Below are 19514 nucleotides of genomic sequence, written 5' to 3' on the forward strand. Positions count from 1 at the left end.
ACGATAACTTCTCAGATGCCGCGCAACATGTCAAGAAGGACATGACGATGCATACATCTGTGTATACAGCACATACAGAGGCACAGATGAAGCACATGCAGAGCTATTAGATACATAACTCATAGGATTTAACTATAGTATCTACTAAATAAATCAATCAATATTACCCTGACATTGCTCTCTGAGATACTCGGATCTAGGAGAGCGGAGATAGGTATCTCACATACTTTTTGCAGATGTAATTACTGGATTCAGTGGAAAGTAATTATTGGATTCACAAAGAAATGTTGAACAGTGGAAAGTACTTGCTTAGTTCTTTTCACTTAGATTAATCTTGATATTATCTATACTACGTTAAAAAAAATGTTCAAATACAGTACATGAGAAAATAACAAAGTTACTCGAGGCACTTTAGTAGGTATGACTTTATTTGCAGTATTTTTTATATAATAACGATTTCAATTGTCACATGCAAAGCAGCAATTCTGAAAAGACTAACATTTACATTATGTGTGAAAGGAAATTAGGAGTAACAGACAAACAAAAAATTATTTATCTTTGACAAATTATTTATCTTAGTACTACATCTTACCTGGATGAACAAAGGCTTTACCAGAACCAACAGCGCCTAATGCTGTAGAAGCAAAAGATATAATAAGCAGTGCCTTAAGCATGGTCCTGAAATAATAAATATATTTTATATAACTTGGAATAATAGGTAAGAAGCAAACAATCATATACGAATACTTTTGGATGGACTTTGTGCATTCGTACCACTCTCAATCGTTAAAGACTGATAAATTGTTCGAGTACAAGCTTAAATGCACTTGACACATAATTCAATATGTCTGAACACCCCCTTAATCAAATTTTGGATTTGATAAATTGTGTTCAGTATATGATCAAGGTGCATTCCTGAACATATAGAAGCTATGTCAAACATTCTATCTCCTATTTTTATAAAGCAAATATGAACATCCAGAGACTTTTGAGCTGCAGTTATATAGGGAAAAGGTTGGTAATAGTGATAATTTTGACCAAAATACATAATTCAGCCAAAAAGAATAAGTATTACGAAGTGAAAATAATATATGAGTGAGATTACTACTTATACTAGTAAGGATACTTTAATATCATTAAACGTTGAGAAATTTAAGGGCATTATTCATTGTCACGTGCTAATACCATGATATATATGGTAATATTGTAGTAATTAATTTATTAATTTATTACTTGATTATACAAAAGGTGCAGAAAGCACTACTACGTTCGTAAATACACAAACCTACATTAAAGTATCGTATATATTTCATATTCAAAGAAAACTAAACCATAAACACCAAAACTAAACTATAAACGGTTTTCTCACATTCTTCAGAAACAAAATGTAGACAATCTGTTCCAGCACATATCAGTTGGATCTAGTGTGGTGTGTTAGCGTAAGTATCCTGCATTTCCGGTTACCAGCATGAAAGTTCGCCATTTTATTACATGTCCAATCAAGGTTGGAAAATTACCGGGAGACAGTTCGTAGGATCATTATGGTCGGCACTGGACGCCATATTGGAAAATTGCTAACTTCTTGCAACTTATCTAAATATTTATATGAAAGCTTTAGAAAACACTTTTCTTCTTCTCCAGTCTGCTGCCAAACAGAATAAGAAACAGTCAATAGCAAAACTTTTATTATTTTAGTCATTTAACCCTTTGGGGACCGATGGTACAGATCTGTACCATAGCGTCGACCTTTTGAATTTGCCTTATAAATCTCTAGTTAAGCTTTTTCACACCTAGCGTTTTGCGTTTATTCAAGCGTGGAAGCATCAAAGAACGTGTTTCGTGGACATTTTTCAGTCACGCGTGCGATGCCTACGGGGGGTGACGTCACGAACATTGAAGAAGAAGAAATGGTAAATTTTAGAGCTTTTTTGGGAATTTTTTTGACACGTTCCTATTTATTCTAGGATCATGGTTCGTACCTCGTTGTGTTTGTAATGAATCACTGTTTCCAACTGTACTATTACACTTTCCCTATTGTGTATCAGAAGCGAGAAAATCGCGTGCAAATTGAAAAAGTGAGATTTTTTCAGGAAATGATTCCCTTTTTCGGGGTTTCCCCCGTCAGGTACACGATAGGGACATGTGAGTGGTATCATTTGAAAGCTACCCTAATTTGACACGAAATCGTTTGCGAATTATGATCCTCGGATAGATAGGGACGTGTCAGGTTTTTTGTTTTTCCCTTAAAGTAGTACGAGTTATGCTTTCCATGTGAGGGAATTTTCTTTACCGCCCTTAGTTTTCAAGATATGAGATTGATATTTTCCACAAATATTACATACACCATGTAGTATGTTTTAGGCGATTTTGAGATCCAAGAGTTAACACAGGGCGAAGAGAGACCCACACTTCAAAAAGAGTGACTTTTTCTGACAAAATTTCCCTTTGGAGGTCATTTTCCGTGCATGGGCACATGGTATCCACATGAGAGTTGTACCACTCGAAAGGTTGATTCACTCCAAAGACAAAAAGGTATGGTTCATGTTCCTACAAAGAATAGTCTTTATGCTGAAGCTCATTGAAAAACAATTGACTGACAATGTGTTCTTGGGGGAAATTGGTAAATCGGCTAAAGCATCTACACTAATTTTGAGGGCACAATTCTTCATATCTCATTCCATTCACTATAAAGCAAAGTCTTTTTGATACCACTTGCATGTTGGTGTCATGTACCACTTTCATGTTCGAGGGGAGATATTGGTACAATTTTTTCTGTAATTTTCGTTTTTCCCACTCTGGGCGGGAATTTTACGCCTTAGTTGCAAAATAAGGAAATTTGACTAGTAGAGTTGGAAACGTAGCTTCATTACAAAAAACGAGGTATGAACCATGATCCTACGATAAATAGTCTCGTTGCAATAGCTGCTTGACTGAAACTCTAAAATTTACCTAAAAGGCAAGGTCCCATAAGGGTTAACTGCATAAATGGCCTCCCCGGTCACCCGACCTCATTGAGTTTTTATTGTAGAGGTGTTGTATATCAACTACAACTAATACCATTTATAATTCTACAACTTTAATACGTTTGCTACAATGTTACATATCTACATAACTCATATACACTTTCACATTTTAAAAAAAGTTCAGCTGCTGTGTTCATAGTGATATCACTGTGAGCATTGTCCTTCACATTCGCAAACCAACGTACAGACGAGGCCGTTCTTAATACAAGTACATTTCCCAGTACAGCGCAGTTTGCAATGGCATATCACTAGTTGTCGACTGTTATCAGACATACTCCTCAACGTAGTCCACACAGGTTGGTAACCGAGTCCGTCATCTGTTTTCTTCCAACCCGAGTTCAGGGGTTCAACATCATGCACATCTTTTTCGAGGCACTGTCGCCAGATCTTGCATTGCAGAGTTGCTCTTCTTGTATGGAGATTCAATGCGTCTTCGGTTGGATGTATTCTGTCTATTGTGCGATTTTTCTTGCTGAATAGAATACGTCTGGTTTCGTTGACTTCCTCGCAAGTAATTACTTGATATGTCGTACATGAGCGTCACAAATCGCTGGATTAGCATGCGAGATTGGTAGCTTACAACATCGTGAGAATGAACGACTGACAGTTCCCGGAAATCTGTATCCACTTCTCTAAACGCCATCCACGTATTCCATGCACTTGTTTTGCCAACGACAAGGAAGGCTGACTGTGTCACAGCCCGTAAAGCTGTGAAAAAACGACATCAAATCTATCGTTCCAGAAGGTGAGTTCCTGCACATGGTGTGCATAGGAATGAAACGTCGCATTTTTGCAAAACCAAAATCAATCCATAGTTTCTCCAGAGTGGGTGACAGATGCAGAAACGCAAAGAGAGCGATAACAACATCACAGTCAACTGTGCTTTTGTGTCCCTTCTCTGTGGCATGACGGACGTGCAGAAGGATTCTTCCATCAACTTCTATGTGGGATGAGGAGAAATACCAGTAATATCTAAGTCTGAGGAAGAGGATAAGACTTGATTTCCTCTTGTGCAGAATATTTCTCTTTCTGAAATATCAGCTGCAGTTATTATTTCGGTGAGGTAATGAAATAGCCTTTCCTTGTTGTCATCGTTTGCAAGGAACTTCTGGAAATGGTTTGGAAGCGGTCCCATTCACTTGACAACAAAGCGGTTGCCCTGCCCACGCTTCTGACGCGTCTGTGTTTTCAAGCTCTTTTCAATGTAGCGGTCAAAGACCACGTCTAAGCGTTTAGTGTCTCGAAGTGTGAAAGAAACGCAGTTATTAGCAACTGCGGCTTATTCTGCAAATGTTTTCGCTGCTCCTGGTTGCAGTACACCAGCATCGCTCTACAGACGACAAGACAAGAGGAATGGGGGATGATAGTACTTGTACACCAATCAAATTTTTCAAAACATTTCAAAATATCTGATTTAGAGGTAGGAAGTGTGAGATCTCCAAATTCAGATATTGATGGAGGGTAAGTTGTGTTCTCATGAGACAAAATTCTCTGATATCGCTCTCCCTTTCCTGGCATGCTATAAACATCTTGCAGAACAGTTTAGAATCTTTGTGTGCACCAGCAAGTTTCATCTTATCTTTGCAACGAACTTTCAACAGGCTACAGTGGAAAATCTGCATGTTAACTTTCTTTATAGCATCGTGTATGGACTGTTTGCATGTCATTAGACGGTTATAAACGAAGTCCTCATACATTTTGGCTCCTGTGGTAGCTGCGATGCGGACAGACTGACACTTATTTTCTGGCGCTATACGTCTGGTGAACCCAACTGTAGACAGATGCTCTTCTTCAAAAGGATTACCAGTATCACGAAATACATCAATTAGGTTCTTCACATGTGTCTGTACTTGCTTTGGAATGCATCCGTGTCCTCGTGGTGTGATCTCGATACGTGCAACTCAGCAGAGTAGCTGTCTTCATACTCAGCCAGTAAACGAGCGACTTCGGAACAACTGACTATTTTCTTCAAAAGAGTAAATGGGTTATCGGAAGCTCCCTATAGAGAACCACTTTCTTTTATCAGTTCGTTGTTCTGTTCGTGAAGCTGGTCGTCTGACATACATGAAAAGTGCCTGTAAGATTTCCTACTGGTGAAATGTCCCTTAGAGGATTCCTTAAATACATCAGGATGACGAACTGGAAGTTGCTTCAGAGTATGAAGAAAGACTGGTAAGCATCACCCGTAGTGTACGTGATCCAAAGCTAAGTATCAAGGACACATGGACTGGAGTACTTCTACATAAAGCATGAAATTACCATCACGCACACTTTTCACAAACAGTACCAAGTGCAGTAACAACATATATTAACTGTAATATCTGCTCTTGCAAGCCTACCGTGAAAACTTTAGGGGGGCAGTAGAAATTTAGAGGGTGGTCCCCCATGATCCCCGTGGGTACGGGCCTGTCGTGAGTCCCCTTCCCAGAGATGTTGATTTGATATATAGGTCAAGTAACACAATACTCTTATTTTTGGTGTACACAAAATAACTGCCCCCCCAGAATACCTGTGCCCTTTCACTAGCCCCCTCAAGAAATTAAAGCTATTGCCGTTATTGTCTAGCAGTTGACATTCTTCTATAGTCGTTTTGCCTGTGAATTTGAGCACAAAGATGGTGTAAACCGGACAAAATTTGGGGAACTTGTGAAAAGTAGGCCAATTTTCAAGATGGCGCCCAGAGTCACATGAAACATATTGAGAAGCTGTCTCCAGGCTTTTTTCTCATTTACATGTCGCGTTAAACGCTCTGACCAAATTTCGTGCTGGTAACCGGAAATGCACGATCCATACAAATTATTGCACTTACGGACCTCACTAATCTGGCTGCCAACAGAGTAAACATTCAATCCAGTCACTACCATTCCTTTCTTTGTTTTAGATTTTACCTTACACAACTAACGATGTTTCTTTCACTTGTCAGACGGTTAGTAAACTACTCAGTTCTTGTATCTGAATCATGAAAGCCAGTAGCTTAAGCTTAGTCTCTACTTCCTTGGTAACAACAAAAGACTAACTGAATTTAGCAATGTCTACTGCTATGATTTTGTTGTCCACTACGCCTTTGCTATTAAGTAGTCAACTAAAAGTATCCTTTAAGGTGTTCCTCGGTACATTATATGACTTTGCAATTTCGTATAGAGTTCTGCAACACCATCCTAATTGCATTTTGTAGTTGTTGTACATTGTAACATCAACACCATCCTAATTGCATTTTGTAGTTGTTGCACATTGTAACATCTCTTTCTCTTTCCTATATGCTGCGAACAGTACTGAATCCGTTAAAAATAAAGTAAGACGCGGAATCATAAAAGTCTGTATGCATTAATGTAAGTTCACTTGTTTTTAGACATTAAAAACTATGATATGAATATTGTGACAGAGGTTCTCTTTCTCATTTTTTTTACTTTTGAACTATAAAAGGAGAATATATAGTATTGTGATCGTGAAAAAAAATCATAATTTGAAGTTTCAAAGGAATTACATGGCCCATAGATAACAAGAAAGTCATTTTTCGACACCTGTTCGTTTGTTCATCCATTCGTCCTGACGTACAGTCGCCTAGACGCTATACCGTTCAACGTATCTAAACAAAAATTTAAACTTAAGATTTTTATGCGATTCTCCAGTTCTCGTCCTATTCATAAAAATAAGGGTAGGCCTGGTTTACTTAAGGGTAAAAATAGAAAGTAATTTTCTAAAGAGCGGCCTTAATGGTTTTGCTTATATTTTGCAGATCAATTTTTCCAAAGTAACTTCATCGTGTTCTCTGGAAAAAGTATATCATATGACAGTAATCTGTATCGCTGGTTCAACGTGCCTGGTCATCGCTGATTCAAGTTTTTTCTAAGATAATAGACTCTTGAAAGAAAAAAAAATATTATAGCCTTGTTAGAATTGAAATTAACAATAAAATAAAATAGTTCGGTTTAACGTCCCTCCATTATGCCCTTTAGGCTAAGGGAGGCGAATTTTTAAGGAAATTAATGATGATAGAAGAAGTAATTGAATGAGTGCGTCGGAGGAAACAGAGGTATCCTGAAAAAATCGACTGATATGATTATGTTTACCACAAACTACGTTGGCCAGGAATCCAACCAATAGCCCCATGCACCAGAAGTAAGTGCTCTACCACTGAGTCACCGTGCCTCCTGACTACTTAGAACGGATCAGTCGCACAGAATATGTAATAAATTCGCAGATTGAATAAGGCTTACATCGGGGTTTAGACAGTAAGACATTTCATATACTTTTCAATAGAAAAGAAGGTTTACTTCGCCGTCTCCGGAGAACAAGTTGAATCCACAGAGTAGTTGACATGAAAAAGTGAGTTGCTCGACAGCCTTCATAAAGGACCTCAATTTATCTGCGCGACAGTCGTTTGCGCAAGGTTTAGAACCACTTTTAGAAATAATGTGGATGAAAAGTAAAAGCCCTTTAATTGGTTGTAATAGAACACTCCTCCTCTTTTCCTTCCTTCAAAGGGAAGATGTATATTTTCGATATCGGATAACGATTTATGATCGGAAAATGCGATCTATTTTCAGCAGATTCATCCAAAGAACACAAAAGTAAGCAGTCATATATCTTTGTAAAATGAACTTATTTTCTAATTTTGATTAACAACTACAGTTTTCTCATCCTTTTATTGTCGTATTTATCAATATGGCTGCTCGATACTAGCATTTACACATCGATTTTCGACAGGTTTTAGGTACCGATGACTGTCAATACATAACAGAAGAGAAATATCTAAGAGCTCCCTCGTCACTGTATAGTTAACCTATGCGCCTATGGCGAGAAGGGCACAGGTTATTTCCTGGTAGAAGCTCATGTGGGTTGGATCCCATGCTAAAGTGTATGTCCACGTTTCATATGACCTTGATGCTAAAAGGGATGCTAAACACCAGTACAAATAAACAATCAAGAAATATCATAAATTACCAGAAAATCGAGAAATAGAAGAATATCATACAATACTGAACAAAAATTTTAGGAAACCAAAAAATGAATCAAAAGATTGCGTTCTTGACTAATAATTAGTTTCTGGATCAGGGGCCACAAAATTTTTGTACGGCTCCTAAATCGAGTTTTTTTTTTTTTTTTTTTTACGAAATAAGTACATCATGCTGAATTAGCTTATAGTTTGGATTTTATAACGACTCACCAAGGGTAGTCGTCAACCTGGTTCGTCTAAGTAAGATATACAAATATTGAGTGGTAGTATTTGTTTGCATGTAAAAATTATCTTTAATAATTATATAGCATTATTCTCACCTTTTCCATTAGAATGATAACGTCGATGAACGTTGCTAAAATGGTTTATTAGCTGATATACTTTATAATATATTTTCCTTCAAACTGTCAAGCACACAAACTTGCTGACTAGGTATCCATAAACATGTATATAGCAACAACTATCCCATAATAAATAATTTACATATCTTAAAAACATTCTTCTTCTGTTATTATTAAATTAACATTCTATGAAGTATAGTGCATATGTATGAGCACTTTCTGCCCAAGGTACAGGTAATTATTACACTATCCAAAGTATTTTGTTATATAAAAATGTCGCCCGACAAATGGACTGAATATAAAAGTCATAAGCGAGTTTGGCTTTTATGTTCAAGAACCACTGGTCCGTTTACAATACTGTTCTTACATTGCATATGTCCATCACATTTTGATCGCACCTCATATATATCTTCATTACATTTCATATATATATATATATATATATATTTATAACAAATATTACACTTCATCAATACTTATTTTTAATTACATTCATTATATTATTATTATATTTTCTTATTAAAAATATCGTCGCTCATTTATTTAATCGTTGAAGGGTGCGAATTCAAAAATCGTAAGGGACAAACATGAGTTACAAATAGTCAGGGCGCATTATATGATAATCATTTTAGGTGATATTTTAAAATAGACATTAGATTAATAAAGCATCACAACATAGAAGAATCTCATTCAAGATAGTTGTCGAATATTTAGTTTTATAGAATAGATCTTCTTCTTAACATAATCTTTGACAGTTAAGTTTTTTTTACACAAATCAATCTAATATAAATAACCTTTGCTTTTAATCATTTATGAATCGAATTATAATTCTTACATATATTAAAAACATTTGAGAATTATCATTGATTAATGAGAATTAAAGAGAATTAAATTGAATAAAAATAAAATAAATGTTCATGAAAATCTATAACTGATATGAATTTAACTTAATTTCATTAACGGTAATCAGGTTACATTCATACTTGCATATGAATCTAATAAAGTACATTGTACTGCACAATCATTATTATGTCCCCTATTACTGTTCTGTACAGGAATTACTTCAATACCTGGATCCGGATGTGAAGTGCCATCTCTTGATCTCCAATTATGTCTATCCACGTAGTTCGCTGTATTGCTGGAATTTCGCCATACATTCCGTCTATTTTTAAACCTATTTTGATTATATGGTCTAACATATGGATTGCTACGATTAATTAGGTTAGGCGGATTCCCTACATAACTTTGTCTATTTTGCTCGTTTTGACTGCTAGAATTTACTCGGCTTAGGTTATGTTCCGTATTGTTCACACTTCGGATATTCAAATTCCGAACAGGCACAAAATGATCTGAATTATTCTTATTTTTACCCATTCCTGCTTGTTGATTCATAGCATGGTATTGAGTTTCATAGCATTGGACAAGCATTAATAAATGGTTGAAACTCATACACTGTGTGGAAAATAAGATCTGTTGTAATTTAAATGGAAGCAGATTTCGAATTGATGCTATTATTCTCGATTCCGATTGCAATGGATTAACGACCTTTAATTCGTTGTATGTATTTACAACAAACTCTACAACAGATTTATGCAATCGAGGATTGAAGTGTTGATTTCTAATGGTGGCATCTCTATTCGCAAGCAAAAAGTCATTTTCATAATTGGCGATTAGTGCCGCTTTGAATTCCTCATATGTACTGATGTGATCACGTACTGCTTTAAACCATAATGAACAAGGTGGGAGTAGTACATGAGGGATTAATTTCATATATTGTGATCTATCTATACACATAATATTGCACTCGTCCTGGAATTTTTCTAAGAAAGAAGTAGCATTCTCGTTACACTTACCACTGAATTTACTCATGGCTCGTATTTCACTCATCTTAACACTTAATTTTACCTTCCTTTTATCATTCCATGTACCCATTGGGTGACAGTTCCTATTCATGACGTGATGTGTCGTTACACCATCTATGTTTCGCCCATCTGTACTCTTCGGATGTATTTCTTCCAGTATAATATCTTCATCAGACACCGGCGAAGGCGAGTTCATCTCTGGTGAGTGGGGAAACTCCATGCGATCACTACACATGTTATTACGGTATGTGTTGTCCTTAACCTGTAGCATTCTAATTTCTTCCTGTAACGTAGCTATCAATTGCGTATTTGCACGTATATTGTTAGAATTATTGATGACCTGGATCTTTTGTTGTTGAACAGAAGATTCGGTTACTTCTAAATCCTTTTTTATATCGCTGATTTCTTGTCTCAGGTGATTGTGATTACCCTGGCATCCCTCCGATATTCCTTTTAACTTTTCCTCGAACTGCGAGGTGATATCGCTCATCGTCTGGATAATTAATTGTTTCGTTTCATCCGACTTCTGTTCCATCTTCTGTTCTATCGTCTGCTTCAATTCTTCGTATTGCTTGTTAGATTCATCAGACTTCTGTTCTATTCGTCTACTTAATTCTTCGTATTGCTTGTTGGATTTTTCGGAGTTCTGTTCTATCGTCTGCTTTAACTCGGTAGACGTCTGCTTCAATTCTTCATATTGCTTGTTGGATTCTTCAGAGTGATGCTTCATCGTCTGCTTTAACTCGGTAGACATCTGCATCAATTGCCGCTGTAAGACTAGCAAGATTCGGTCTTCCGATGTCAATCCTGATGTTACACTAGGTTCACCGTTGTCACTATTAATGGATTCATTCTCCATTATTTCAGTGTCCATTTTCCTTACAATTATTCTACCACTTCTCAGTATGGTCAAATTTGTATTCATTAACTTAATTGTAAAAGTAAATTCACCCTTACTTTACTTCGGGGTAAGAATTTATGAAAAATCCCGGGTGAGGTAAACCAAAATTTTTAACTAATCCCGGTGTGAAGGCACCAAAATTTTTATAACGACTCACCAAGGGTAGTCGTCAACCTGGTTCGTCTAAGTAAGATATACAAATATTGAGTGGTAGTATTTGTTTGCATGTAAAAATTATCTTTAATAATTATATAGCATTATTCTCACCTTTTCCATTAGAATGATAACGTCGATGAACGTTGCTAAAATGGTTTATTAGCTGATATACTTTATAATATATTTTCCTTCAAACTGTCAAGCACACAAACTTGCTGACTAGGTATCCATAAACATGTATATAGCAACAACTATCCCATAATAAATAATTTACATATCTTAAAAACATTCTTCTTCTGTTATTATTAAATTAACATTCTATGAAGTATAGTGCATATGTATGAGCACTTTCTGCCCAAGGTACAGGTAATTATTACACTATCCAAAGTATTTTGTTATAATTTGGCTACACAATGTAGTTCTCCAGATATAAAACCTACAACAATATTTTTGTAGGTCAATAATTAGTTTCTGGATCAGGGGCTACAAAATTTTTGAACTGCCACTAAATCGAGTTTTCGTGTGTTCTACAGAGTAAGGATCATCATACTGAGTTAAGTGATAATTTGGGCGTGGTTACACTATATGTAGTTCTTCAGATATAAGGCCTACAAGAAAATTTCTGATTGAAATATATTGGATCTTTTGATCCGAAAACAGTAAATGCGGAAGAATACACCAGAAAATTAAAGTAGGCAACAATGATGACAAAATAACCATAACTAGACATTCTCAGTGTTACGTATGTTTAAGTGAAGATAAAAAAAAGTTTGAAAATAACAAATAAATCAGTCTAAAATATTACTGTATGTCTTGAGAATTCGTATGCATTTCATGTGAAAAAAACCCTATGAAATCGGTTTTCACAATACAGCTATATAAACTGGTAACGCAGCAGAGCAAATTCTAGTTTCGACTTTTGAGTTTTGGTATTTTGCGTCCTTGCACTACACAGAACATACGTTGAGAATATATAACGTTATTCCAAGAGGAAGTGCAAAAGGACCGCAAGTCGTATTATGATAAAAGGTATTTATGCATGCAAGGAAGATATTTTCTAATATGTTTTTTCTTGTTCGTAAAGTAGAGAAGGGTAGATTATAAAATTCAGGTTTAACAATAGAAGTAAAAATATGAAAAATATCATTCAGAAATCGATCTGTATTTCTACATTTCCGTAAATATATATTTTCTGAAACGTTCGGTACTTTCGGTATATCGATATTTTGGTTTTTCCGTATTTCGATATATTGATATTTTGGTTTTTGGTATATCGATATTTTGGTTTTCCCGTATTTCGATATATCAATATTTTGGTATGAGTAAGACAGAAGTTTCAATGTTCAGAAATATCGATACCGTTTTCGATATTTCGATATTTTTTGCATCGCAATTAATAATTATAATTGCTTGTTGGATTTTCCATGCGTCGCATTGTGATCTCTGATTTGTGTAACTTGTTATTTAATTAGGCCCGTCGCCATCAAATATTATAGCTAAAGTTGCTGAAAGAACTATATCCTATACCAGACATTTTTTACCGTTTCTAATTGTGAACTTCACAACTAGTTTTGTGGAAGTGAGCTTTGATTAAGTTGTTTTGTTTAGAGTCATGATTAATTATTTTTTAAAAAAATATATGAATGTGATTTAACTGAATATATAAAATCAGCTAAACTCATAACAGTGCAGAAAGATATCTTTAATGCGTTGTAGATCTGTATAGTTTTAGAAAATAAATGTATGAGTACAGCGATGCAACTACGCTAGTTATCGCCCGGGACAAGAACTCGCCTTAGCGCCTCCGGACCAACCAAACCAAAACGCTTCCCCAAACATTTGCACAATTTTGTGCCCTCCCAATCCGGCGCCACATAGCAAAAGATGTCGCTCAAATCTCATTGCTACATAGCACATCTGATAGAGCATAATGGGAAATGAAAATGAGCAAAATTTAAGGTGATATGGACTAGAAGGGTAGGACCTACGGAACTTTAACATTTGAATATCCTAAAAATATATATAATGGAACTAGCTGAACCTGCGCTCTCTACACACCATCATTCGCATATGAGCATAAATCTCCTTCTCATTCCTTACAACATCTGTACCTGTCCCTTTACAGACACAAGTGAAAGACGCATTGATTAAAAAAAGCCAAGGAGTATTATAAAGAGGTATTTTTTCGATTAATTTTTCTCAATATCTCGCACCGTTTGCAAGATTTGAGCCTGCTTCCGGTTGGAGTTTCTAATTCATGTATGACCAGTGGTTTCTTTCTTCTTGCATGCAGTATGTAATAAGCAAATACATTACATACAAAATTAATTATAATGTCAGTTATATAGTATGGTGTTCATTGGGCAAAACACTTCCAAAAAAAATATAATAATAAGGTTCATCTTAGGCTGGAGAAATGGTTATCCTTCCTTTTCCCTTATTATTTGGCCATGAAACAAACGCCTGAGACATATACAACCCCTGTATACAACAGTGTGATGTTGGAATGTATAATGCTTAAGATGTGACGCTTTAGTTTTTCTTTTTTAAATTTCAACACTTCCAATGTACCCGTAAAAATGTAATAAAGAAAAAGTGCCCATGTTTTTTAAATATTCAATTAGAACTGGACAATCTACATCAAATTTTCAATCGATCAGTGAAAACGTCATCTTTCTACAGCCTGTAGTTTCCGAGATGTCATTGTTGAAAGGATTGGACACAAACATATAAATGTAGTTTAAAAGAGCTCCAAAGATGGCAGCAGAATTCATTTGCATTTATTTCGAAGATGGCTTATTAAAGGCAAAGGCCTTTGAACAATAATTTAAAAGGATAAACTTTGTGAAAAATGTTCTTTAAGTAATTTATTTAAAATAGCCTCTTTTAAAAATATTTGTCTTTGTTATAAACGTGAAATCACAAATAACCGTAAATCAAATGTTTGAAAGCTAAGGTTATAGGTTAGAGCTCGGTCGCTCTTAATTGGTACTGTAGCATTTTAATAGATAGATTATGCACATTTAAAGTAAATATCTTGAAAACCGCTAAACCAATCATACCAAAAGTTGCGCAGTATAATGAGAATAAAATTCCGTATCGAAAACCAAAAACAGTGTTCCTATAGATGAAGCAGTGTTACCAACTGAGCATAAAAGTATTTTGTTTGAAATAGCACCATATACAAATGTGCTCAGATTTAAAGTGCACTGTTATCAATAAACATAACAGTGAAGTGTTGTGGTATAGTGTTGCACAATATTGGAAATACGTATGCTGAAAATGTATACACGCGATCAAAAGTGCATTCACACTTCAATTTTTCATATCCTGCAACGTAGGACAACCAACAATACTGTTAAGGTCGACTGGTTGAGAACAACACAAGGCGTTCTACCGGTGCAATAGTTTGTTCGAAACATATCAGTGTAGCAAAGAGAGAGAAAAAAAGAAAATATCCATGCCTCTGCGACGAATAAAAAAATCAGGTAGAATACGCTTCTTAGGATCTACAGAGCGACTGATATCATGAGAAAGTCACAAAAAGATCGTATTTAACCTTAGACATACCAAGGAAAAATCAATGTTGGTCAAACATTCATTTTATTTTACAGGTTACAGTGTTTTGTAAAATCTCTTAATCTTTTCATTACTTTTTTCAGTGTTACCTTCACTTTTGTTACTTATCAGTTTTAGTATCTCTTGTAAAACTTTATGCAAAAAATCAGGTAGAGGCGTTTTGACTTGCATTTTGTTTTGCGAGATTATTTTTATCAGCAGAACCATCGTAGTTTCATTTTTAAAATGTACTTCTATTATTATTATTATTATTATTCATTTACACATTAAAGCTAACAAGAATATTTTCTTGAAGATATATTACTAGTTTCGAGTGTGTTCGGAAAATCAAACAAAAAAAGAAGAAAAGAAAAAGAAAAAGAAAGACAATCTAAGAAAGTAAAAACAAAATATGCAGTGTGTGTCAGTTCAATTTCCGAAAACCATTTCATAAGTAGAAAACATGTCACATGTTTCAATTATGACAAATTGTCATATTTTGTGTCCAAATAACATGAGTTTGTGTAATTTAATCCCCAATTAATTATACAAGCATGTTTTTATTCGAAGCATATAGGATATCTAAAGAATACGAGTTCTCTCTTATAATAAGCCGTAATAAATCACTCTCATCTCTTGTCATATTCTAAGTAATCGGGAACTGTAATTTCGTAAAGAAGAATAAACAAAAATGAACTAAAACATAATCAAATATGAATATTTATGAGTGTTTCGGATAATATATCAATTGGAGATATCTGCACTCTCTCTTTCTCTCGGTTAATATGTGCATGATTCTTGCATCTCACCTCTAGTTGGAGAACTTTGAGTAAAGATAAGTCATCATATACCTTGCAAGAACAAATTAAATTTAAAAGAAACTTATTTACTGTGGATTTGAACCCACGACCCAACGATTTCTATCCTATTGCTATAACACCTCGGCTATTCTTTCACTACTGCCGTAGTGTCCTAACTTGACAGTAGTGTCATGAAATGATGGTCGGAGGGAGAAAAAAATGGAAACAAAAGTTTGATTAAAAAAATAGAAATAATCACAGAAACCTTCTGTTTGAGGAATGAAGGCTTAAGTAGGCATGTCTCGGTTAGGACAACCCTTTTGAGGAAATCTTGAGTGTGACACAATATTTCTTTCCTACCATAGAATCCTGTGTGTCTTGGTAGGTATTAAATTAATTACGCTAAAATCTAAGAGGAGTGTCTTGAGTGGTAAAATAATACATTATTATCTGTCAAAAAGATATTTGTGGCGGGACTACATTGTTTAATTTTTCTTGGAATGTATATTACGAACAATCAGTTCATACATTGCGTATCCACTTCGTAATTTAATTACGTTTAACAATGCTTTTCAAGTAACAAATATGAATAAAATAAATATATACATTTATTTTACTATTGCAGTTTACCCAACAAGATGCAAAAAGATTTAAAAAAATCAGAACAAATCTTCATAGCTTAGCACTTAACGTTAATACAACAAAAGTATTAGAACTATCTCAGATATTACGTTTGTTACACAAACTTCTGTTGTGTATTGTTGGGTGAGTAGATATCATACTTGACTATTGAAATTAGTGTTGTAAAAAAACTTTTTTTTTCTGTAAAGTTTTTTTTTCAATAAAAAACATCGTTCTTTTTCATGTTTTTTTCAAATGTCTGTTTTTTCTGCCAACTATTATTTATTGGTTTATGTTGCAGATTATTGAAATAATCAACAGAACTTGAGTCGAAGCCCTCGTAACTTACAAATCGTTTGTCTCTTTGTACCTATAAAAGCAAAATTGTGTGATTATTGCTTTCGGCCCCAGGTCATTTTTGGCGTTTCCTACATTTCCAGTTAGTGACTTATTGCCCAAAAACTATTCATTCGATTGATATGGTTAAGGTCTTGCTTTTTAGAAACTGGATGTGGCTATTTTTTGGTGTAAGTTGCATTGCAGTGTTGCCAACGGGTGGGAAATTATTGAGGGAAATGTAGGGGTAAAAATTTACAAAAAATTCCCTAACCGCATTTCAAAATTTTTTGTATGTAGCACCACTGCTGCTATATGGGTTCAAGTCACCTAAACAAATCTTTGGTGTGTTGACAAGGTACAGTGAAATCCTGAAGTCGCTGGCTTCCATTCAAAAATGGAAAGAAAAAATTTTGTCATACAGAAGAAATTTTGACACTTTTTACGCCTCAGAAGCAAAAATCAAATATGCCGGGGCTACAGCTTTTCTAATTATCCTATTGAAACTTTTTATGGTGCATTCTGTAGGACAAAGAGGAAGCTTTCAGGTAGAGGTACGTTTGTTTCAATGTAGGCAGTAAGAGGGTAAAAATAGAGGGGAAAAGGAAAATTTTCGAATTTTTCACCTAATAGCGAGAATTAATTGTTTTGGCTGGAAACGCTGCCATCAGAGAGACGAAAACTACCTGGAAATAAACCGTAGTACTCTAAGAATAAATCCTACAAGTATCATGGCGATATATAACGAAGTAAGCATGAAATTAAAAAATATATATATATCATTCTACCTCAAAAATTCACCATTTTCTTACAATTTCCAGAACATAGTATTATAAACCTCAACTATACTTCCCCTAATTATTCTAGTGAAACTTTTTATGATGCGCTGTGTAGGCTAAGGATGAGGCTGTTAGACACTGTACTTTGTTCGAATGAGCCAACAAGAAAGAAATAATAGAAATAAAAAAGGGATGTTTTTTCCAAAATTTGCCCCTAAAATCTGGAATTAAAATTTTCTGTAGCTGACAACACTACTATCAGACATACACAAATTATCTTAAAATAAGCTTTGGTATCCCTCTAATATATCCCACAAGTATTGTGACGATATCTAATAAAGTAAGCATGTCAATAAAAAATATCTCATTCTACCTTTATAAAATCACAGTTATCTTTCCAATTAGAGAACAAGGTCTACTATAAACCTCAACTGTACTTCCCCTAATTATCCTATTGAAACTTTCTATAGTGCGTTGTGTAGAGCAAAGACGAGACTTCCAGATACTGGTACGTTTGTTCCGATATAGCCAACAAGAGGGAAATAATAGAGACAAAACATATAATTTTTCCAAAATTTCCCCCTAAAATCTGGAATTAAAATTTTCTGTAGCTGGCAACACTGCTACCAGACAGACGCAAACTATCTCAAATTAATCATTGCTACACCACTAATATAGCGATATTTAAGTATTATGGCGATATTTAAGGAACAAAGCTTCTAATTACCAAAAATATATTACGGTAAACAGAAAAGTAAGGAAAAACTAGAAAAATCAAGGGTTAGAACCTAAATACGAATTTTACGTGCGCCCCCTAATTACCCCATTGTAACGATCTGTACTTGCGTTTGTTAAGTAAGGACAAATGTTCGATTGGCGTGAATCAGGCCTGATTGCTTAGGGCGGGCAATGACGAATATTGAGGGGGCATATATATATATATATATATATATATATATATATATATATATATATATATATATAGTTTTTGTTTCTTGAGGCGCTTGTCGTTGTCAATGTCTATGTTCATTTATATATTTATTTATTATTTATGGAATCTATAAGAAAGTTGAAACACTTTATTATGCTGATAAATATTACAGTACCAAATCCACGACTATCAAATATCATCATTAACATTTTTTTGTTAAAATGATGGTATATAATTCAATATATATTTTAATCACTAAGTAGTACTAAAAGTAAAAAATAATAATTTATTTTAGGAACATTTATTAACTGTTATCTAAATTATAGTATATTGGAACTACAATACTTTTATTACAAGTAGATTATGGAATATTTTTTATGTATAAAAATTAAGAAACAACCCTGACATAAGTAAAATAAATATTTTTTACAGTCCTTATGTAAGTAATTACATCAAAAGGAGTTTACGTGAGCACTTCGCAAATTCAATTACAACCTGGTCTAGATCTAGTGCACGCAGAATATCTTTGTTGTAAGCTAGGAGAACGAGGTCCGATTTTCTTCTATGTCCCATAGACAGACGTTGAGATCGAAGGAAAGATGTCAGATGTGAGAAGCAGTTTTCGACCTTGGACGTAGAAGACGGAATAATTAGAGCAGCTTCTGTAAGCATCTTTAGGCCCGGGAAAGCCTCGCCATATTTTCCAATTTGTTTTGTGAGCTCTTCCAGAGCTGAGGTCTTGTTGATCAGTCGATTTGCTAGATGTATTTCTTGCTTCAAATTCTGAAGCACTTTGCAATGCAAGTCTTTGTACTTTACAACATCACACAGAGGTCTCAAATTTTCTTCACTTCTTTTCTCCCTCAGTAAGTGGTGAATGGCACCAATCACAGCTGTCCCTGTCTCACTGAATCTGCCCTGGATTTCTTCGACGGAGATATCGAGAACTTCGCAGAATAATCTTTTCAGCTCCTTCTCGTCTTCCTTTCCCTTCTCCAAATTTATGCCTTCCAAATCAACAACCGAATCAGCTAAGCGACTGGGGAGCGTGCATTTGCGTTTCAAAGGTTGCTAAATCGAAGTGTTTAAGGCATATGCCCTCATTGCATCCTGAAGGATATTTTCAAATATTCCTTCGTCTTGACAGCAAGACCTGAGCTGTTCCGTTACCGATCCTATTAACTTCACAGCGGCATCAATGTCGAAATTTCTTCTTTGTAGCAGTGCGTTTGTCGGTTTTAGATATCTT

General features: G+C 34.9%; 1 protein-coding gene across 1 annotated transcript in view; it reads right to left on the reverse strand.

Annotated features, from left to right (window-relative positions):
- LOC145662069 (U-scoloptoxin(16)-Er13a-like) overlaps positions 1–19514 on the reverse strand; it is a 45703-nt gene that overhangs the window by 15640 nt on the left and 10549 nt on the right. Inside the window, exon 2 of the mRNA XM_081727406.1 lies at positions 593–678. Coding sequence (XP_081583532.1) covers positions 593–674 — 82 coding nt within the window. The 5' untranslated portion in view covers positions 675–678. The remainder of the gene's footprint in view (positions 1–592; positions 679–19514) is intronic.

Source organism: Thermobia domestica, chromosome 10, assembly GCF_964235325.1.
Source record: "Thermobia domestica chromosome 10, izTheDome1.hap1.1, whole genome shotgun sequence".
NCBI classification, from domain to species: domain Eukaryota; kingdom Metazoa; phylum Arthropoda; class Insecta; order Zygentoma; family Lepismatidae; genus Thermobia; species Thermobia domestica.